The 14,134-nt window shown below is 37.4% G+C and overlaps 1 protein-coding gene across 1 annotated transcript in view; it reads right to left on the bottom strand.

Annotated features, from left to right (window-relative positions):
- Positions 1–14,134, bottom strand: part of INPP4B (inositol polyphosphate-4-phosphatase type II B) — a 563,351-nt gene that overhangs the window by 31,871 nt on the left and 517,346 nt on the right. Inside the window, exon 25 of the mRNA XM_081093135.1 lies at positions 12,504–12,658. Coding sequence (XP_080949261.1) covers positions 12,504–12,658 — 155 coding nt within the window. The remainder of the gene's footprint in view (positions 1–12,503; positions 12,659–14,134) is intronic.

The following is a 14,134-nucleotide window of genomic DNA, read 5'->3' as shown; positions in this document are numbered from 1 at the left end:
AGTTTTATAAAATGCATAGCTGTCCAACCACAGAATGGGTTGATATGCAAGCTCCCTGCTATTGGACATGTGCAAGTAAAGGTTACCTGACAATCTGTCAGGGATATTGTATAAAGAATCCCTGCCTTGTTTGGCAGGGTCACTAGATAATCTCTAAGGTCCTTTCCAAATCTTGTGGCCTTAAAATATCATTAATATGAAAAGTCACAAGTGTGTAGAAATAGAAGTAGCTTGAAAACTGACTTTCAGGAGGATAACAATCAGGGCTCGAAAAACATTTTATTCTGTACCAAAAGCTTGTGGTCCTTTACAAACTCACAGAAAATAATGAGCAAAGCAATCAGTCTGGCATAGCTGGGGAAGCTGATATGTCAACTTAGAGTTATTTTCTGTTTGTCTTATTTTAATGAGATAACACGAAGTTGGAATTTTCTTTCTTAATATTAAACTTACTGGCTGAAACAATAGTGTAAGAATAAGCATATTTCTCACATGCCCCAACAATGGGATCATGTTAATAAAGAGCAATTTATAAACATGATCAGGTTAGGTCTAAGAAAAACAAACATTAAAATTATATCTATAAGACACATACATTTTATATATAAAGAAACATATATAGTTACATATGCATATACAAATACATGTATATGTCATTTTGTTTTGCTTAGCAGCTATAACTTTGGCCTCCAAAGTAAGACAAAAACAATGTTAAAAAGGTTCATCAGAATTCACTTTTCCATTTAAGTTTATTTGAATGCTAAGTCTTGCAACGATGCCAAAGTCATTTTGTTAAAAAAAAAAAAGGGGGGAGGGCAGGGGTGGGAGAGGGCAATGAGGGGGGGAAGGGGGACTTATGTAATACTTCCAACAATAAAGATTTGTTTTTAAAAAAGGTGGCTTTAGGTTACTTCTTCAAACCCCAAGATCTAGCCCCGCTCTAGTAGTCGTGTATAAATTCTCATGACGCTCAGAGAAGCGTGTCTGCTCACAGCAGAACTGTTTCTGACTGAAGAAGGAAATATCTGATTGCCCACGGCTTGTCGGCTCCTTACCACCATCACGTTAGATTCAAGGAACAGAATCTTCAGTTGAAATGCTTTCCACAAACACTAACTGAAGGGCTGTTACAAACTTAGGAGCAATATCTAGATTTAAAAAGAATTACTGTATTAGACATACCTTCATTAACATAAGATTCTGTGAGGTATTGGGCCAGAAGATATCTGGCATCCCTTTCAACACTCACTCAACAGGAAAACATATTTATAAACCACAGATCTATATCCTAATCGAAATGGGGACAACAATGTTAACTACACTTGTTTAGATTCTTTGATAAAACATTTGTCCTCGGTTGAGATACTATATTTTGCCCTTAGGTCTCTTGGTACCAGTGGAGGTATTAGAACACAAAATGATAATGATGCAAAAGGTTTCTTTTATATGTGAATAAGAACTCCGTTTTAACACGGCCATGGCAAGAATGTCAGGTTGCCGTTTTCCTTAGTGGAGAAAATCAGTATCTATGGGGACTGCACACTACCTTCCTTGTAGCAACTTTCTCTCTTGTCTGCTGGAGGAATATTCAGTGCAGATTATCTGTACAAGCAGAAGGCTTGCCTCTGCTGGGGAGAGAGCCCTGCAGGCCAGGAAGGCCGTCACCATCACCCTGGCCTGGAGAGCGGTCTTAAGGGACCATGAGTGTCAGGGATGAAAGTTGACACAGGCCTTTACCTCGTCAAACCCCATATTATTCAGAGAGCTGGTTTTCCCTTCCTTCCCTCCATACACAGGTCCAGATTTTTCCAAAATTATTTTAGTTCTGCTCTTTTTTATGGACTGTGCCAAAATTAGTGAAGTCAAAATTTTGCTTCCATTACTAATCAACTCCAGGAGGAAATTAGTGGAGTTCAACAACATATTGGCAAAATGTGCTGATACTATTTAACATTTAGATGGAGGTGAGAATATTCAAAAGGTAGTTACTAACTTTCAAATCAAGCCTAAAATTGTTGAAACACACACACACATAAATTCACTTTCATTAGTGCTAATATTTCAGCATCTCAAAATTCTTAAGGCTTTTTAAAATATCAAATATTCTTTTTCATCCCAGAATCCATACCAAGATTGTTAGTGTATCCTACTTTTGTTACTCAAGAAATGTGGGCAAAGGTGGCAAAATAAATAGAAACACATTTGTTATAAAACTATATGAAGCAGACTGTGAAGAAACATGGCTTTCTTTTACCTCATCACAAATGGAAATGGGACACAGGTTCCAGTTTCCATTATGGTCTGAAATCATAACCTTGGTAATAGAAAGTTTAAGTTATAGAAGAACTTTAAGGATTGCATTTTGGGGAGGTTATAACTGACTACATGAATATCAAATCATATTATTTTCTAAAAATAGATGCATCAACCTCCTAAATACAGCCCAGTGATTTAGAGTTAATTTCTAATCATATACAATATCTATAATCTATACAGGAACTACGCAACTCATTAACAACTTTAAAATTATTAAGACACACAATAAAATTATATTTATATAGTCAAACCAGAGAGGATAAGAAAATAAACTAGCCAATGCCTTGGCTGCCTTTTGTCGTTATGACCATGATTTTATATATAATTGATTATCTTTTGAGAGAGAGAAATATTGATGTGAGACAGAAACATCCATTAACTGCCTCTTGCAAGTGCCCTGAATGAGGATGGAACCCAAAACCTGGGTATGTGCCCTGACCGGGAATTGAACCAGTCATCTTTTGGTGTATGGGACCTCACTCCAACCAACTTAGCCACCCAGCCCGGCAACCATGCAATATTTAATAATACATACTTTGCATATAAGCAGTGAGATTTTCATGTTATAGAAAAAAATTATGTTTTTGTGTGACTAGAAGTTGTAGGAGTTTTCAATAAATGTATCTATTTCAAGAGTAGCTGCTGTAAAATCGGTTCAGTCTTGTGAAGAGGAAGGCATTTCTCCCTCTTTCTCTGGCAAAAATAATGTATTTTGACAGCTCTAATATGCTTTTCTCTCATTGTTGTTCTAGTCTACCCAAGAGAAAAAAATCTTTATCACAAAAATCAAATAAAACTATCTGTGCTATACAAATTCCATCTCTGAATTTATGTTATGAAATTAAATTATGAAACAGAAACTGAATAGAAGATGCTATCTATTGTATTTCTATTTTATGGAATGAACGAGCGGTCAAGGTGATTTGCAAACTCTGAAGCATGAAAAATATGCCATTATTTTCTCAAATAGTTGAGAAGATGGGCATCATTTGAAAATACATAAATTAAGATGTAGAGACTAGATTTTGTTTTCATTTTATAAAAATGATAAATCGGTATTACCTAACTTGGTTTGATGAATGCTAAGAGCAAATTTAGGAAGGGCCTTGAGCTAAGGACAGAGGGATGCTTTATGTAACTTAATTTTTAGTACTTAAATCTTGCTTTGTTTTAAAGAAGAATTTAAGTCAGTTTAAATGGATATATAATATTCAGTAAGATATCAAGAATGAAAAGTAAGAAACAATAAATGCAAGGGTTATGTTGTAAAACAGGACTAAAAATGAGGTTACTATATATAGATACATCTTTTAAAGACCCATTAAAGAATGCTGTACATTTGAAGTAGATGGATCACAATATTGGCCCTAAGCTTTTTAATAGTCTCTATAAGAGGGAAACTGCACAAAGAAAACACACAATCACACACAGACAATCCCCCCTGACTTATCCCCACTTCCACACACATGCACCAGAGCTGTTCTGAAGAATTATAAGCAAGCCTAGTATTACTGCTATGAAAATGAATACAAAGAATCTTCACAAAGAGGGAACTTTACAAGGTAATGAAAATTGTCTGACAACATAGATCAGTGGTTCTCAACCTTCCTAATGCCGCGACCCTTTAATACAGCTCCTCATGTTGTGGTGACCCACAATTTCATTGTTACAAATTGAACATAATTAAAGCATAGTGGTTAATGACAAAAACAATATGTAATTATATATGTGTTTTCCGATGGTCTTAGGCAACCCCTGTGAAAGGGTCGTTTGACCCCCAAAGGGGTCGCGACCCACAGGTTGAGAACCGCTGACATAGATGAACCCTGAAAATATTATCCTACATGAAAAAAGTCATTCACTGTGTTTGATTCTGTTTCCATGAAATGTCCAGAATAGGCAAAAGTAAGCAGTTGCCTGTGCTGGGGGACGGAGGTTGGAGAGAGACTGCGAAGGGATATAGGGCTTCTTTTCCAGGTTCTTTTCGAACAGGTTCTTACTCCATTGTGTCAATATTTGCACAACTCCATGAGTAAACTAAAAACTACTGAACTGTATACTTTAAATGTGTGAATTGTATGATATGGTATGTGTAAGTAAATTATATCTCAATAAAACCGTTACAGTGTGCATCACTGTCATCTGGAGGGCTCATTAGAGGACTGATCGGGGGCGCACTCCTCAGTTTCCACTCCAGGAGGTCTGCGATGAGGCCTGCGAACCCACATTTCTAGCCAGTCCTTAGGTGAGGCTGACGCTGCTGGGCTGAGAGCTAGTGCACAGATACTAGCAATAACTGAAAGGGCTGTTTCTCTTACTTTCTTCATAGAGTCTGAGGATATCACAACAAGCCACAGTTTAGTAAAAACAATTGAATGAGAGAAGCCATTATGACAAAGGAGGTGGCAGCAATAATCGCACTAAGAATAATGAGAATCCCCGCCACAATAACATCAATAGCAGCCATAGCGGCATTTAATATTGACTGATGTAACAAGTTAAGGGCTTCCATGATCATTATTGAATCCCCACCACAATAAGTCTATGAGACGAGGATGTGATGCTGGTGAAATTAGCACAATGTTTATCAAGTAACTGTCACACTTGATCATACTATATTCTGTTTCCAACCTCCTTTCAGGTATTTTCCATTGTATAGACAAAAAAGCTAAGGCCTCTTAGAATTTCATTCCCACTGCTAAGAAGTGGAGAATCAAATGGTCTACTTCCAGCATCCTTGCTCTTAACCATCACCCTGTACTCAGCTTACTATCCACTGAGCTAGATTAATTGTTAGATTTTATAGAATTCAAATCACTGCTTCCATACAAAACAATGCTGTGATACCTGAGAAGTTATTTGTTGCTACTAATAAACTACTAATTTTACAAATGACATGTTTTAGAAATGAAACTCTCAATGCCTGGAGTGATGTCATTCACAATTACATGAATTCTGAGAGGCTCAGTGAATGGAAGTGAATGGCTTATAATTGTGCATAATATATTTTTTCCTTGGGACTTGAAACCATAATCCTTTGGGCATGAACTTACTACTAGTAGTATTCCGGGCATTCGAACTTTTCTGTCATCTGTGATCTTCCAACCAGGAGAAAAGACTGCAATAGTTTAGCTGCTTTTCCATAAAAACTATTGCCTTCCAGGCAAGTTTTCATTAAAGAGTGTCCTGTGAAGGTTCTAGTTTGTTCTCCTAGGCGAGAGATTGAAGCACTATAACTAAAACTTAGGTAGAAGGAGGGCTGAAACACTCCTCTCACAGTGTTTGTCAGAGGATCATAAGCACTCTGAGGAAGGCAAAACAGCACCGACAGTACATTGATTTTAATAGTTTTGGATTTACTTTCAGTGCGTTAGGACAAACATAACAGAGCCATCAAGTGCCTGAGTCCATGGTGGCTAACATAAATGGCTGTCCACGTGGCACTTATAAAAGAATCTTTAGGTGGGTAAATGAATGACTGAGATGTGGGAAGCATTCTTATATGGAAACTGAATGCCCTAACACACTTGTAAACTCTAAAAGTAAACAAGACTTGAGATAGAACGTTGCTATTTGTTCCACATGCACATTTACTCCAAAAGCTTTTCTCTTTGAACACGGTGTGGTGTTCAGGTTCGCCTTGGTTGCTGTGTCAACGCCTTCCAGGGACGTAAAGAAACCTTCTGGGTTTTGGCATAACTGCTCTGTGCAGATCATTCAAGCCTGGGCTGCCTTACATCTCAGGCTTCTTGAATGAGAACAAGTCCTTTCTAGGACTAGTTCCTGCTACACCTCATTTTCCAAGTGCAGAGGCATCAATCACCTTCCTAATCGCCAATAGGTTTGTGTTTGTGTCTCAAGAGGAGGTTTACTTTCTATGTCTAAATGGAGCTCTGCCCCCGTCTCTGCTACAAAGGCTCATATGTCAGCAGCTCCTGTCAAAACACAGTGAATTTCTCTGTCCAAACTCAAGACACCCCTATGTCCCATTCCACCGTACTTCCACTTTAAAAACCAACACACAAAACAAATAAAAATATGCTTAGAAAACAATCACTCCTGAAACCCTCCTTTCTAAAACTTGACTTAAACACAGTAACCCGATGCTTTGTAAAGGCTGAAATCCTCTCTTAACCTGCATTTATGTGCAAACTCCCAAAGTATAAAACGTTAAAAATGAGATGCTGGAAGTGAAAACCCAGATGGCTGATCAATGTTTAGAAAGATGTTAAATATCGCTTACCATTGGGAAAACACAAACTTAACCAAGATATCACTTTTTAACCCATCAGATTGGTAAACACTCTTATAGTGTAAATATTGGGGCATGTGGAAAAACTGGAACACATGTTTGCCTTGTGGGATATAAATTAGTATAGCTATTTTGAAGAGCAATTTGGTAGCGTACAGTAAAATTGAAAATATAAATAGTCTACCACCCATTCCATGTGTAGGCTTATAAAGAAACTCCCATACTTGTGTTCATGTGTATACATCTGAGAATGTCTATTACCCTATTGCTTTTAATAGCAAAGGATCAGAAACAACCTAAAGTTCAATAGAAAAATTACATTCCATTCACCTAAGGGAATACTATACAGCTGTTAAAAGGAGAGGGCTAGAGTCTAGGAACATAGGTATCAAAAAACATGATATCAGCTGACTATGTTGTATGATGTGACTCACATTCTGACACCACTTATGTAAACAAAAACATGTAACAAATGTGATGAATCAATAAACACTATTCTTAACCATAACTGCTCAGATATTCCTCGTCAAGAACCCCTAACTCTTCCTTGACACTTACCTATATCATGCTCAGTTAATATCTCACCTACCCCAGAACCACCCCAGGCCACAGTGATTCCCTTTCTCCTCTGAACCACTCTAATAATTAGTACTTCCTACGAATGCAGCCTCATCTGTTTCATACTAGCACTGTGGGGATTAATAGAGGTTCTTCATACATGCTGTTTACTGTAATTTTAGTGCATAGCAAGAACTCATTGATGGTTAGCTGCTACTACTGTTACAAAGTTATTTCCCCCTTTGTTTAGCATGGTACTATACTGCCATAGTAGATACTCAGTAAATGTTTACTTTTAACTATGAATATGACGTTGACATAATTCTGCTAATGATATATTTGCCCATTGAGGTGGGGTTCCTGACTCGTTATGTAGTGGATATCCTAGATTGCCAACGAAGTCTGTGGGCACTCAAGAGCTGGACACCCACAAGTTCCACTGCATGAGTGGGACGGCCCTGTTATCTGTGGACCACAGATAACCCCATGTTTCAAGCTCACTTTACTTCTTGATTCCCAGACCTTCTCTCACATAGTCATGGATAGTTTAAGCCTTTTAGAAACCAAGTATGTATCCTGGGACTTCTAAGACCTTGAAGACCAGGGAAATGCCTCCATTTTAGGGGTTTCAGAAGAGGTACTTCCAGGGAAGCATGGGATAGGGAAGAATGCTCAGGGTAGACAAAGATGGGGACAGCATGGGGAGCACGGGGAACAGATTAAGCAGAGCACCTGAGCACAGAACCTTTAAATAAGTGACCTCATTGGACAACACCTACAGAACAGAAAGATATTGTTATCCTAGTGAACAGATTGTAAAACTGAGGCCTAGAGATTAATTAACTTGTCCAAAGGTGCAGAGATAATAAGTGTTTCAATATGGATTTTTAACCCCAGGTTTTCCCGATGTTGAAAGCCTGTGTTTGTGGCAGAAGTTAAATCTATTTATTTTAACTAGGTGCATTTTTATTTATATTTTATTTCATTGAATTGAATAAAAAGCATATACTCCATACACTTATATGGCGAGGTCTTCAGTTCATAATTTCAGGAATGGAAAGAAATGACTTATTTGGAATGCTGCATATAAAGTTGGCAGCTCCTCTGGATGACATGCTTGATACTGGGTCTTACTAATACTTAGAAAACAAATATTCTACACCAAATGACTTAGGGACAAGAAATCAACCTCAAAACCACTACTTTTTAAATAACATTTTATTGATTTCTTAGGAAGCGGGGAAGGGACAGAGAGAAAAACATCAATGTGAGAGTGAAACATGAATTGGCTGCCTTCTGCATGCCCCTTCTGGGGATCTAGCCTGCAACCCAGGCATGTGCCCTGACCAGGAATCAAACTGGCAACCTTTTGGTGCACAGAACGATGCCCAACTGACTGATCCATACCGGCCATGGCTAAACCAGTTTTTTGGTTGTAAAATAATATGACAAACATAAATGTATGCAGAAGATAACCTAAACTTAGCACATCCATTTAGTTCTGGAAGTTGAAAGTTTGTTGCACGTTATTTTAATCACTCCTGTAAGATCAGTTATCTGTTGGTGGTTCATCTGTGGATCTCTTGTTAAGAGTTACTTGCTCCAATACGATTTCTAAAGAAGTGTATTCTTTGCAGTATCTTTTGCCTTAGTGTTAGCTGAAGCAAAAATATCCTAAATGGGGTCATTTTTTATGTAATTATTAGCTACCCTAAGATGACAGTGACTCCATTTGGACTTATTACTGTTATTTGTCACAGATATGAACTAAAGCAACGCGGCAACCACACCACTGGAATTCTCAAGGGGAGAGATAACACTTAGTGATAATGGAAAAACTGTTCCTGCTGATGCTGTTCTACGCAAGCACCTCCCTTTCAAGTAGTCAGGAAATAACTGAAAGCTTCAATTACCTGTGTCTACAATGCTTATTATTCACTTTAATATTTGAAATAGGGGGTAATGTGAAAAAATAGCAGGTCTTTTCTGTCTAGTTCAATCAAACAAAAGCAAATAAAAATAAGCTGGAGTGGAAATAAGACTAAGGAAAGAAGAAATACATTTTTCTATTTCAACACAAAAGTGATACCGACAAAGAAGACATGAGAAATAAAAACATAAAACCTTTACTGATATCAACTGATGAAGGGTCACTCATTTATAAAGCAGAACATTAAATAAATTATGCTGCCCCAACATAAAAATGTCAGGTGCAACATGTTGAGAACATGAATTTCAACAAGATAATAAAATTCAATAGGGCTGATGGGCCTTTCAGTCTCTCTCCTATGACTTAACTGTTTACTAAAATAGAATGATTAAAGCCCTGTATCTTAAGGGTGATAAATACGCTGTAGGCTGTAATGTTCCCTGATTAATTTTACTAATGACATATCAGCTATCTTAATTTTAAGCAGCCATTATAAAATGACAGATTGCAGCGTAATGTAGCTTGAGGAAAATAAAAGTTACAGACAGACAACTAAGGAATATGGTATCACATGTTACACTGTGTAAACACATAATGCCAGACATCCTACAAGAGAAATAACTATACACCGGCATGTTCATTTTAATTTACTTTTTAGTGCCAATTACATTTCCCAACACAATTATTTTGGGATAAAACATGACATTTTACACTCCATTCAAATTTTGTATTTTAATTCCAATTCTAATCATTTATTAATCAAATATATTTAAAAATTCCTACGAAAATGTTTTCTGCTAATGTACTGGGACAAGATGGCATTCACTGGAGAGTTCATAACTGAAAACTGAATGCTGGTACTGCATTCTCCCTTTCTTTAAGAAAAATATCTGCTGATTATGCAGCCACCATGTTATAAATTTCTGCTGTAGATGATTAAGGGAGAATTTGACAATATACATATTCCTCACAACTCAAAGAAAGGGAATGGAGACTAAGATTATAGTTTTACCACAAAGCCATTAAAAGCAGTTACTGAAAGGCATTAGGTTTCAGTGAGGCTGGCTTTAGTCAGGTGGTTTCCACCCTGGCTCCATCCCAGAGGCTCACCTCCAGCCCCAGGGGTTTCAAATGGGTAATGAGGGTTGAGAATCATTGTTTCGGTCTGGCAATATAGGCAACTCCTAGGAGCTCCTTACAGAGTCAGATCTAGCCAGGCACCTTGCTAACTTTCTAATCTGAAGAAGACCGTCTTCTTCCATTTCAGTCAAACAGATTGTAACTAGAGGCTGATGGCGGGAGTGTGCAGCTGCAAGGAAGTACTGGATGTGTAGGAAAATAGAGAGTGAACATTTGAACGCTGTACAAAGGGCGGATCCAGACTTCGACTTAAGGTAGGCCATTTGTAGCCTGTTTTGCTTTTGTATCATAACTTCTCCAAACTCTCACTTTCATCTGATGGAACTTTTGCTTATTAAATATGTCATAATTGAAAGATAACTTGATGTGTTTAATTCCGAATGTCTATGTGTGAACAAAACTTCCTAGTATATAGAACCTAAACTTCGTTCATTCATTTGTTCACTCATTCATAGTATACTTATTGAGAAGCCACTATCACTAGGCATTGTTCTAGGTACGGCCTTACTGCAGAGAGCAAGAGAAAACAGAAATATCGTTCCTCATGGAGCTTATTCTGGCATGGGGTTTCTGAATAAGCAGGTAGACAAAGCTTCATTTCTTTTTATCAACAACATTTTGCTCATCTACATAGAATAACTTGAAACTTTTATAGCGATAAACACAATAAAATGAGAAAAGATAAGATGAGGAAAAAATGAAAGTAAGAAAGCAGTGATATTATAACCTTGGTAAACTCTAAATGAATACAGACAAAATAGCCTGAAGGGTGGTTAGAATAATCAAAGGTAAAATAAATTGCAACAGATATAAAATAAAATAAAAAACTTCAATCCATTCAAAACCATGAAAATTAAACTCCTTTAAAACAGTGATCCTGGTGTGCATTTTAAAGTCACTGGAGGTGGGGCTCCCCACATGACAGAGAAGCTTTGCAAATCCTCTCCCTTCCCAACATCCTGGACACTGGGAAATATTGTTGGAAATAACCATTACTGCCCCCTTAAATAAATAACAGTTTCCGCTTCAAGATAATTTATGTTGGTTGGATCACTTGAGTCCTTTGTTGTCTCTGGTCTATAAATATCCTGTGTTTCTGCTCTCCCCTCCAGCCCTTTTGCTCATCCACAGTGACACGTTTACTCTTTTTATGCACCTAAGATGGTTTCATACCATGATTCTGAATTTCCCCCATTAGCACTGGTAGATTATTTTTGAAAAGAGAGATTATTTTTGAAAGAAGTTTTTTTTTTTTTTTGTCAACCCAATGTGCTTCATATGGCTCAGATGTTCATGTCAGGCCTCAAAGACATCCTCCTACATCTATAAAAAAATTATGATAGAAACTCCACCTAACAATGGAAATGCCCAGAGACATGGAATGGGGTAAAATCGAGGACTTCCGAAACCTCTCATTAGTGGGGAAAACACATAGGCACAGAAAGCGGCAAAGTCTGCACTAGAAGACTACAGCAGTTAAAAGAAAAGGGGAAGCTAACGACATGGCAGATCTGAAGCAGCCCTGTCCAGAGGATCACATGGCATTCCTTCCTGGGAACCAGGAGCCTGTCCCACGCTTCCTGGTGTGCTTCTGAATCAGGGTCTGCAGCAAAGAGACTATTTCGTTTAACTTTTTAATTAACGTGTGTCCTTGCTGACAGACATTGTGAATGGGGTACTTTTCCCTTCCCATTATGGCTTAGACTTTAGATTTAATTACTGTGGAAATGAATCAAGAAACATGACTTCAGGCACTGCATTTTAAATGCCAGCAGAGTAACAATGTGACTTCTCTATTTTAAAGTATCAGTGTCATCCCGTCTTAATGATAAGTGATATCAAAATAATTTTAGGAAGGAGCTACCAACCTGGAGACCCTGCAACTCACGGGAAGATCACCTGTTAGTTGCAATTTGGAAAGGTTTTCTTTGGATAATGACTTAGTTTTATTTTGTGTGTATTCATAACTACTCAGATATAAAGAAACTGTCCTCTTCAAGTGCTATATAGGATAAAAACAACAGTCTGTTCACTTAGATTTAAATGAGTTGATGAGATAGAACCTCCATGTATATTGTAAAAATGTAGCCAGAATCTCTTCTACTGCCTAAAATGAGTCTGGGGAATATTTAAAAGTATATTATCTTTCATGTCATGAGTGAAAAGCCATGGAAATGCAGTGAAGTTATTAAGTGGTTAGTTCTCCAGTAAAATATGCATTTGCAAAACAAACCAACCAACAAACAAAAGAACAACAAAAACCTTAAAATGATTTTAAAAGAAAGGAAGTGAAAGACAAGTGGATACCTTCTCATGCAGTCCAGTGCTCGGATGAAGAAGTCCTTGTGCAGCTGGTGCTCGTCTCTCAGGATGGAGCACTGTTCAAGCGTCACTGACATTGACGTCCTGTCTTTGGCACTTTTACAACAGGTGAAACGAATACCATTTAGTTTGCGACAAATCTGTAACACAGATGGACAAGCCGTTTATTGTTCTTTGGCTGGTTACTCTAGGGTGGAACTCCTAAACTCTTCTTGTCTCAACACACTAAATTTATGTTAATATGTGATAGTTACGGTTGGTTCGATCTGCCCTATTGAATGTAAAACCACAGCTGGTCGTTTCAAAAGCCAGTGTAACAGATTTTATGTAGTTTGTATGGTGTGAGGCGTGGGACTGTTGAAACCACATGGGTGGTCAATATCCAGCAGAGGCAGCAATGCTCCCTGGAAGGGGCCCAGCTGCAGTGGATAACCCTAATGATCACAGCTTAGGAACAACACCTTAATTGTGAAGGGGCTCAGACACTTGATTTGAATCCTAAATAACTAATGTTGTCTTACTTTTAAGCAACCTTTGCTAGTCTTGGTATTAATGTTAGAAAATTTCAAACATCTACATGGTACCAGCAGAGCAGATGAAGGAACTTCTAACCACTTATCAATACAACTAATAAGAATAAGGACACCTCCCCTTCCCCCCCCAAAAGATAGCCACTGCTAATTGCACATCTACTGTGTACCGGTGCCCTGCTAATACATTTCATATAGGTTTGAAATTTAATTAACTGCACATGAACCCTGGAGGAAGGTATAATTATTCTCATTTTACAGGCAAGGACATCGAGGTTTGGAGAGGTTAAGTAACTTGTGTACAACACTGTCCAGCCAGGATGTTAATGTAAGTCCACCTAACTCTAAGAATCAAGTCGTTAGCTTCCATTCTATTCTGTGTTTATCTGTAATTCCTTCTTTTTGCTATTCTGCCATAAATCAGGAGAAGCATTAATCTCTTTTCTCATCACCTCATGGTTAACAGGTGAATCATTCCATTCTTTTCTCTTCCATATCCCTTGGTAGAGCCCTGATACCAGATACCAACAATCAACTTTAGCATCAACATGTAGTTAACATAAATCTGACATAATACAGGCCTGCTTTATTATCTGCCATCAAGGAGGCCTTCACAGTTGCCTTAACTGTTTTGAGAAGAGGATATAATAATACAGTTTATCAAGGTTTTATACCATATTTTAATGGTGATTCTTAGCCTAGGATTTACCAGTCCTTATTATTTACCAGTACCTTATTTGGTACTTTCTCATTATTTCCAGTAGAAGTGACTAGAGAACTGTGAAAGCATGATTTCACCATACAATAAATTTCCATTTAGAGAATTCCAATCCATTCAAATAAATAGTATTTCAAAAAATTTAATATAAAATAACAAAGGTTGGGCTATATTCATGGTAATAAAATATAAATCTTGCTATCTACTTATCAGATATGATTTTTTAAAAGAATGAATTTTCAAATACTATATTATCACTATTATTTGTGACATCCTACTAAGAATACTGAGTGTTCTAAATTTAAAATTGAAAGGAAGCAGGGCCATTTCATCAGAGTAGACAGGCTGCATTTTTACAACACTTTTTA

The sequence above is a fragment of the Myotis nattereri genome, assembly GCF_964212035.1.
Source record: "Myotis nattereri genome assembly, chromosome: 5".
NCBI lineage: Eukaryota > Metazoa > Chordata > Mammalia > Chiroptera > Vespertilionidae > Myotis > Myotis nattereri.
This window is presented reverse-complemented; position numbering and strand designations above follow the sequence as displayed.